Genomic DNA, 9,781 nt, shown 5'->3' with positions numbered 1-9,781 from the left:
TTACTTATAACTAAAATTTGTTTAACTGTCCTAAACCAAGTCTTCTACTATTTTAAACTAAGTTAGCGGAAGTAGTTAATATTTAGTATAATAACTAAAAGTATATATATATATTGGATATAGAAAGGTAACTTCACAACTAAAAAATATTAAACATTTTAAATAAATATTGACAATACATTAAATAATAGATATTTAGTAATATGTTTAGGAATAATTTAATTTTTTGTATAATTTTTATATAGTTTTTGTGTAAGTATTTTCGAAAAGTTTTTTTGTTATCAAACAGTAGATTAATTATCGAAATATTGATCATATTTGTATATACCTTAATAGTGTGCAATAAATATTTAGTAATAATTTTATTTTTTGTATCATTTTTATATAGTTTTGTGCAGGTATTTCTGAAATTTTATTTTGTTATCAAACAAAAGATTAATTATCGGAAGATGCATGATATTTGTATATACCTTAATAGTATGATGTTTTAGGAGTTTTGAATTTTATTATTTGTAATTTTTTTTAAGTCAAATAAATTTTATATCTTATACTATATCAAGGTTTGCTTTTGATTAAATCACTGAAATCAATGTTTTATTATGATAGTAATGAAAGCTTTTTTTTAATTAAACTACACAGATCATGACTTATTATTTTTATCTTTTTTACGTCATTGGCATACCAAAAGGTTTGAAGTTTATAATCCTATCAACCATTTGTATTTTATTCTGAAGTTGTCATTAGTTAATCACAATGCATGAACTCTGTTTCTACTTTAAATTGTAGGCTGTCATAGGTAGTTGATTTATTTTATTAACCAAATACTACATTAAATTTTGTTTAAAAAAAGTTTAAAATGGTGACGTTTCTTATTTTTCTGCATTTGCTCTTATAAAGCATGAAAAATTGAGTACAAATTAATTTTCACTTGAAAAGGAGAATTATTAACTTCCTAATAATTTTCAGGTATAGTTTATAATATTTTATGAAGTTGATTAATTAATACTTAATTTATATGAAAAGATTAAAATTTTTTCTGATATCCTACTAAATTCTATTTATCTTGAATTTAGTTAAACTCTTCTTTTATTACAATGGTAAAAGAAAATTTTCATAAAACTTTGTTGATTACCAAAACTGTTGAAATTAATATTTTATACTGAAAAAATTTTAACATGTAGCTTGTTTTCTATGCTTGATCATATGAAGCATATAAATAGTTGAGTACAAAATACATTTTACTTTACAAAGGAAATTATTAAATTTCTTGTAATTTTCATGTATTATTTATAATATTTCTGAAAAGGTTCATTAAGTAATATTAAATTTAAAAGAGAAAAATATTTTTTTAGATTTCTAATATTTAGTAAAAAAAAGTTTAGTTTCATAAAGAATTTGGCAAAAAATATTAAATTGTTAAAATAAAGATTCATAACACTCGGGGCACTTATAGCTTTCTAGTACTCAACTTAATTGAACAACAAATATTTAGTAGCCATTTTATTCATATTTTAGAATCTTTATTAATTTTTTTCATGCATGTAATCTTTATTAATTTTTTACTCTTTATAGTAGTTTAGGAAGCTTCTTTCTTAATGTCACCATTTTTTATTATGAATTTGGATTATTTCTGGTAGGTAAATTTTTTTTCTAAGTTGAAAGTTTGAAAAATAATATTATCAATTGTTATGAAAGCTCAGTTACCTCATATGTTGATTACTTAATTATGCTAACAAACATCACACGATCACTATACGAACATGCTCATTCAACAGCAAAAACATAAACATTAAAATACATAAGTAGAAATGTCTAAAAACATCTCACACAAGCAACATGACATAGCAACAACAAACACACATTCCATTACAAACCTAGAAAGAAAGAAAAAACTTAATTAGAATCACACCAGATGCATAGTCCTAACACAATACGATCATTAAAGAACCAAACTTGCATATCACACCGGGAATAGTCCTGGGTAGAATTTGTGTAGTGTCCATAATTTGACTACATTGTCATAATTAACCCATTGAAGAGTCTTCTTTGAGCCAGTAACTGGACTATAACAGCGTATATGAAAGTGAGTGAATCTGAAGTCATGTATATCTTCAACTTCTAGATGTCTTTCCTTAATCTGAATAATATCATCATCAACAATGGTAGCAGGTATGTAAGACGGCCCAATGCCACTGTAGGAAAATAGTTTAGTCCAGTTAAAGCTAGAACTATTCTGGTCAAGTTGCCAAATGACTGAGTTATATGAGTAATCATCACCAATATTAGCAGCAACACATAGGTGCCCACTTCGGACTAAAAGAGTATGGGAACCTTGAAGTCCTTCATTTGGAAGTGAAATCTGATCAAAGGAGTAAGTGATAATATTGAAAGAAACTATATAAGGAGGCTGAATATCCTCTTCGTCAGTAATGACACTAACCCAATAAACAACACCATTAACTGACACATAGGCTGGATTCAACCTACGTGCATTCTCTGGGCATGGAACTGTAACATTCCAGTTTCTTCTAAAACTTGTGTACATGGTTAAAACACATGTGGAGCTATCTGGATTTTCCATGTACACGTGCAGCAGAGCATAGTCAAGCGTGTTTGGATAGTACAGAAAAGAGTAAAGAAAAGCACAACCTTCACAGTAATGTTTATTAGGGTCAGAAATGATTTTAGAGTAACGGGAGATCGGATTCCAGGTGAGCAAGTAGCTTTTGTTACCCATAGAAGAGTAGCGTATACAAACAATGCCATTTTCAACTCCAACTATCTGGAACCAACCTTCAGCAGTTAACAGGAATGGGAAGTGAAGTGGAGAAGTCTCACCAGTTAAGGCACTCATATTCATGACCCAGTCTAGTGACTTTGTCCATTCAGAAGAGTAGCCAAAGTGAGCAAAGATGGAACAACCCTTGCTCTTCCACCTTCTTGCAATCTCTTCTAAAAAAGCATATGAACTGAGATTTTTTCTCCAAAACCTGCATGTTGCTCGAGTATTGAGAATGGTAGATACATCACACAAATAAAAAATTTCCAACATAATCTCCATCGGAAGATCTGGAATGTTAACCCTTTTAGGAGGAACATCACTCATGGTGGTATTTTTAGTAATGAAATACTGGCTTATTGTAGAGGGAAGAAGGATGAGTAGAAGACTTATTTGAGTGTTTTAGTTTAACTGTGAAGACTTATTTAAGTTCTGATATAGTATTTATAGAATGATGTATGTATCACTTATAGGATAATAATATTAAGGTCACCTGCCTAATGCCTTTGAGTAAACTAAATATGGAAAAAAAACAATGCTATCAACAAATAGAAAAAAAGAATATTCATTGATTCTCAGATTAATGTTACCAATTAATTAATGAAAAAGAGAATGCTTGATCCTATTTGGTGAAGACATGTCAATGTTGGAGATTGTTTTTACCTCAAATTATTTTTTGAAATGCAATTAAGTTGTGAAATGGACTATATAAGTTAAAGCATTGCATATGTGTTCCTTGACTTAATTCTACTTATATCCTTTGCTTCTGCAGATATATACTACATTGTTGCTTTGTTTTTTTAGTAAATAGATAAGCTTTCTTTATTCATTTATATAACTACAATATTATAATAGACTCCTTTATTGTTAAATTAGACCAACAATATATGAAATGGGTAATTATTTGGTCAGTCAAATCATTGGGTTTCACCAGGTATTAATACATAATCTAAATTGGAAAAATCCCTGATGCAATTTTCATCGATTATTGGGTTTACTTCAATAAGCTGCAGACCACTGACACACATTTAAAGAGATAATATCTCTCATGTTGATATGAAACCACTCATTAATTGAAGATAGTAAAGAAATCATTTCTAGATACTTTATCTCATCTCTTTAACTAAGGTTTGTTTGGTTCTATTGTTCAAGAAATCTTTCCCAAGGTGAGGCTATTTCGAACTAAAATATTTGGAATAGTTAATATTTAACTTAGTAGGAAAAACAATCTTGTCTTATTTGTATGGAATTTACTATAAGTCTATAACAATATAACTTTATCTTCAATTTGATAGGAAACAGAGAACTTGACATTAATATTAAGAGATATTAATTACACAACATCTTTTTAAATAAATAGAATAATATTGATTAGATGGAGTACATAATTAATTGCCTAAGATGATAGGACCTCAACTTGAAGGTTACTATAGTATAGCTCTAGAGAAATATTTTACCAACTGTATTTTGTTTAGCATAATTAGCCTAATTGTTTGCTTGTAGAAGTCATTGGTACTCCAATAATGATGATAATTCCTATGTAGTCAAATTTGAATATGCTCATTTAAAATGGTTTGATTGGGTATATATATGAACTGTATGGTTGATAAATAATTATGTTAAATAGTATTTTTTTTAATTAACATTCCAAACTAAAATAATTGTGTATTTTTTTCTCAATTATCATGTTAATAAAAAGTTAAACATTTTTGGTCATAGATATGCTCTTATACCTTCATATAAGCTCTCATAATATTAAAGTAAGAAATTTTTTTTGGCGTTGTAAATATATATGCATATTCTGTACTTTTATAGATCCAATTCTAATTGTTACAATACTTCTCATTGCATTTTTTATAGTGAAAAGTTTTGTTTACACTGATCTTTTCATAGGTAATTAGACTTAACTATATTAGACACTCAAAAGATTAAGTGATATATTATTAATAAGCATGGAGATGCACTTACAAACATGTTCACCATAAACTTTCAAACCATGATTCAAGAACTCTCAAGACATATAAAATGTCAAAGCAATAGAATGTATAGGAACTATATACCTGTATTCTCGCTTATCAATCTGATGAGAAAGTGTTTTAAATAAGTTCTTTGAAAGAAAGTTTGTAAACATATAAATTGCAATAGCCAATAAAATGTTAGATTTGTGTTGAGCTTTATTCATCAATAAAGAGACTTCCATATGATAGAGCATAACTACATTAAGCAAGAAAATAAACATTAAGTTGGCAATAAAAATGCCAGCCAAGTTAAGATATAATTTAACCTGATAAATTTATACCACTAAGCAAATATGTTAGTTTCTTTTACAACTTACTTATTACAGTACTTCATATTATATAAAAAAAGGAACTTAATTAGATTACAATATCAGAAAAATAGTAGAAAATGACAAACTCAAAGAAAACATTAAGGATGTAAATTACAGCATTGCTGATACAAATGGATCCCAATTTTTGAAGCTAATTTCAGCATATATGCTATATCAGTTAGGAAATACATATAAATTATGATATATAGTTTCTCATAAAGACTTTAGAATAACATACAATAGTTGTTAAGACCATGTATATATACTAAACTGGGACAATAGTGTTAAAATTCAAATTCAGTGATTTAATATACGTAGAAAGTGGGAATTCCAGCACTTTAAGTGTTCTTCTCTGCTGATTTTTTGTATCTAACTTGGTGATGGTGAACTGAGTTCCTCTAGTTGGTTGAGAAGTATCTTTAACTGTTATCAAATAATCATGAGTCAAATACTCTGGAGATTCTGCTGATCCATGACCTCGAAACTGAGATGACAACTCCCAGGAATATCCTTGATTGCCTTCTTCAATTTTCCAGATGAGCCACCTATAACTGTCTGATTTAGCATGAACAGCAGCATAATACAAACAACCTTCACAGATTAAAAGCCGCTGAATCATAGCTCTGGCTTCCACAGGGATCAAAATGAATCCAAACTGATTGGTAAAAATTGAAAAGTGAACAATACACTGTGGACTTGTCTGTGCATGATTGTTCCAATTCAACCAATAAACGATGCCATGGTTAACAACATACCTAGAATCAACACCCTGAACATATGGAGGGCAGGGAAAATTACTATCCCAATGGCCAGTCACTGATGAGTATGAAGTCAACCATGATTGTGAGTCAAGAATTTTCTTCTTATAAATATTTATCCACACATACCCAACCGAATCAGGAAAGTACAGGAATGCATAAGTGGAGGCACAAATACAACAATGATGTTGCATAGGATCCGGAATTCGTGTTACCTGATCAGTATTAGGATTCCACACGATGAGATTACTTGGGTGACTAATGCATGAATACCTAATGGCCATGCAACCATTATCAGTACCAATCACCTCGAATTGGCCCTGAGAGTTCCTCAAGAATGGGATGTGCAGGCGTTCATTCTCACCAGTATCCACATTAAATCTAAAAACCCAACTCCCCAATGATCTTCGTCCCTTGACACCAAAGTGAACATAAATGGAAGCTGGCCTCTTCTTAGCAGCATGTAGATGCTTGAAGACAAACTCCTCGATCCCCAGCTCCCAGTTCCAATAGCTACACAGGGTTCTGCTACGACCAATTGTATTGACATCGGCTCTAGCAAAAATCTCCAATATGAGGTCGTCTGGCAGCAATATTTGAGGTTTGGAAGGTGGATTAGCCATTCTAAAATTTGGTTTGCTGAAGGAAGAAAAGAAGTCTATTACCACTGTCAATTATATGTATAACTCGAATATAGTAGAATGTATATGGCTACTTGTCATATTAAGAAAGTGACGCTAACCTTATATAAACTATATAAGTGGTATGTTACACAGGGGCATAATTACTTGGGGTTATACTTTTCAGGTTATTTTTTTCATATCCAAATGTTATGAATTAGGTAACAATAATGGTTGCAGGAAAAAAAATTCATTACTAAACAACTGTTCAAGTTTAGTTATAGCACTACTAATCCGGTTTGGTTATTTCAACTTAGTAATTATATTTAATAAAGAGATTCAGAAGTATATATTTACACACAACAACATCCCAAAAACTATAAGTAATCAGGTTCACTTAGTTGATATTAATGCATGGTTTAAGTAAGGGTCAGATAAAGCACCACTTTGGAAAATGGGAGTTCTTTCTTTCAGTCTGGGTTCTGACTTGGCTTAAAATTAGTCAGGTAATGCAACTACAAAAGGCACACTTCTGGTAAACAACTGCAATTTTTTTATTGGGCAAAAGCTTCTCATATCTGATAATAATAAACACACACATAGGAATTGCTGCTCCATGTTTATTAAGCATAAAGAGTTACCCTATTCCATTTGTTGGAGTTGGATATCACACTCTTAAATACTTTCCAATTTAAGAGTAAGCTGCTTCTTTTTTTCCCATCAAATCATAAACAAAGCTGCTATATATCTATCTTTTCACCGGCATTTTTTTGTCTGAATTTATTACCAAATTAAACATTTGGGGTATTTCTTTTTTAGGAACTTAATCTCGGCCCATGTAATTAAGATTTGCTTGGTTCGACCGAAAAAAATGTTCCCAAAAGTGACCGTACTTCTAAAATAAGTTAGCTGAAATACTAAAATAGTTTAGTAGATAGACATTATGTTTTCATATATATAAGAGACTTGATTATAAAAAGGTAACTTTAAAGAAAACCCATTCTAAAAAATTAAGCATTTTTTAATAAAAAATCATAAAAAATGCTCACAATAAATATTGAACAATAATTTTTTGTATGAATTTTATATTTTTTTTATAAAATGTTTTCGAAATTCTTTTTTTTATCAAATAATAGACTAATTAGCCCAAGATTCATTAATATTTCTATACACATTAATTCTATGTCACATCCTAAATGTTTATATCCTAAATCTGTCTGTCATTTATTTTTTAAAGTTGCACCTTATATTGTGTACTTTAAAAAAAATAGCTTATTTTGTATATTTCTTATAAAGCAAATATAAGTAATTGAGTATAAAATGTTTTTTTCTTTCAAAAGTGAATTAATAAATTTTATTTCTTTTCATTAATTATTGATGATGTTTATAAAAAGGTTGATTAAATAATATTATGTAAAGAAGTAAAGAATATTATATTTTTTGTATGTTTCTGAAATTCAGTATACAAAATTTAACTCCGTGCATTACAGAAAAAATTAAATAGTTAAAATCAAACTTCATAATAATAATAATGGTAGTTCAAATAGTTTGTACTTAAAAAATGTAGCATGGAATTTTTTTTTTATAATAAATACATAATTGAGTACAAAATACATTAAACTTTAAAAAGCGAATTACATACTAAAGTTTTTTTTTGTTTTCATGCTTTATTTGTAATATTTCTAAACAGTTTGATTAAGAGATATTAATTTTAGGAGTTAAACAAAATGATTTTTTTTTCAATTTTTGAGATTTGGTATACAAAAGTTAACTCTGAAAACAAATTGATAAAAAACATTAAACATATGAAATAAAGCATAATAAACAATGGTAGTTGGCTCTTATTAATCCAACTGAAAAACATAAATAGTAATTAGAATCTTTTGTATTCAATCTGTGCATAATTTTTTATGTAAGTATTTTCATAGCGTTTATATTTCATTATATCAAATTCCATCTTATGTATTATATTTTAAAAGGTAGATTATTTTCTATATTTTAATCATTGCAAACATAAATAATTGAGTACAAAATAAATTTGACTTTAAGGAGTGATTCACTAAGTGTCTTCTTGTTGTCATCTTTTGTTTATAATAGTTCTAAAAAGATTGATTAAGTAGAAATTCAATTTAGAAGTAATATTTCGTTTTATATTTGTGATCTTTGATAAACAAAAGTTGGCTCTGTAAAGGAATTGAAAAAAAGTTTTAAATATTTAAAATCAAGTTTCATAATAATGATAGTTGGCACCTATTAACTCCATTAAAAAACTGACAACAAATCTTACTTTTTCCAATTACCAATGCAGTGTAGTTAGAAAGGATATGTAATTTGTTGTGATGTTATTATTTTGTTATAGAATTCTATTTTTTTTAACGGAAAATACTAAATAGATGAAATTTAGGGTACATGTAAGGGTTTTCACAATCCGTTATTCCTTTATATAGGGGTTTATGCATGTGTTATGTTCACTTCATTGTCTTAAAGTTCAATTCAAATAGTTTTAACTTTTAAAAAGGAACTAATTTTGTATAATTTCGTTATAATAAACAAACAGAAGCCACTTCGATAAAGACGTCCAAAATGTCTTTTTTTAAAGATATTTTTTAATAATTAAAATTTAACATATATAATCGATTAAATCATGTTATTTTTATCAAAATTAGGGCAGACAATTTAATTTGATCGAGAAATGGTGAATCAAATTTTGAATCGGTCTAAATTACTAATATTTTTTATAAAAAATGAGTACAATATACCTATTATAGAAAATGATTAAAATACTCTTGTTATATATATATTAATTTTGAGAATCCTAAGTTCTAGCCCTTTTCCTTCCTGTCATCGTAGGGTTAGGATTTAGAATTATTAAAATTAATATATATATAAATAATAGGGATATTTTAGTTATTTTTTATAATGGAGATACTGTAGTTATTTTTATAAAAAATAGTTATTTATACCGATTTAAAATTTAATTTATGAATTTTTTTGGCTAAACTGATTTGTCTGGTCTAATTTAAATAAAAATAAAACAGTTTAATTGATTATATGTGTTAAATTTGAATTTTTAAAAAATATCTTAAAAAAAAGACTTTTTTGTTATTTTTTTCTAAGTGGCTCCCTAAACATAAATAATTTGACTACAAAATTAATTGAACTTTAAAAGGTAAATAACTAAATTTGTTTTTATTTTTTATGTATTATGTATAATATTTCATATAAGATTGATAAAGAGATATTAAATTTAAGAGTGAATCAAAATGATTTTTTTTTTACTTTTGAGATTTGGTAT

At 27.7% G+C, this 9,781-nt stretch overlaps 2 protein-coding genes across 2 annotated transcripts; both read right to left on the bottom strand.

The window, feature by feature from the left end:
• Positions 1-1,960: 1,960 nt before the first annotated feature.
• Positions 1,961-3,106, bottom strand: LOC107487795 (F-box/kelch-repeat protein At3g23880-like). Its single transcript, XM_016108520.1, has one exon. It carries the CDS (start codon positions 3,104-3,106, stop codon positions 1,961-1,963), a length of 1,146 nt encoding a protein of 381 aa, XP_015964006.1.
• A 2,267-nt stretch (positions 3,107-5,373) lies between these two features.
• LOC107487704 (F-box protein At3g57580-like) lies at positions 5,374-6,489 on the bottom strand. The gene has a single exon (XM_016108431.1). It carries the CDS (start codon positions 6,487-6,489, stop codon positions 5,374-5,376), a length of 1,116 nt encoding a protein of 371 aa, XP_015963917.1.
• Positions 6,490-9,781: the final 3,292 nt, after the last annotated feature.

This window comes from Arachis duranensis, chromosome 1, assembly GCF_000817695.3.
Source record: "Arachis duranensis cultivar V14167 chromosome 1, aradu.V14167.gnm2.J7QH, whole genome shotgun sequence".
NCBI lineage: Eukaryota > Viridiplantae > Streptophyta > Magnoliopsida > Fabales > Fabaceae > Arachis > Arachis duranensis.
This window is presented reverse-complemented; position numbering and strand designations above follow the sequence as displayed.

Excerpts from the sequence above, each read along its gene's own strand:
- LOC107487795 (XM_016108520.1), bottom strand. The coding sequence starts at position 3,106 with ATGAGTGATGTTCCTCCTAAAAGGGTTAACATTCCAGATCTTCCGATG.
- LOC107487704 (XM_016108431.1), bottom strand. The coding sequence starts at position 6,489 with ATGGCTAATCCACCTTCCAAACCTCAAATATTGCTGCCAGACGACCTC.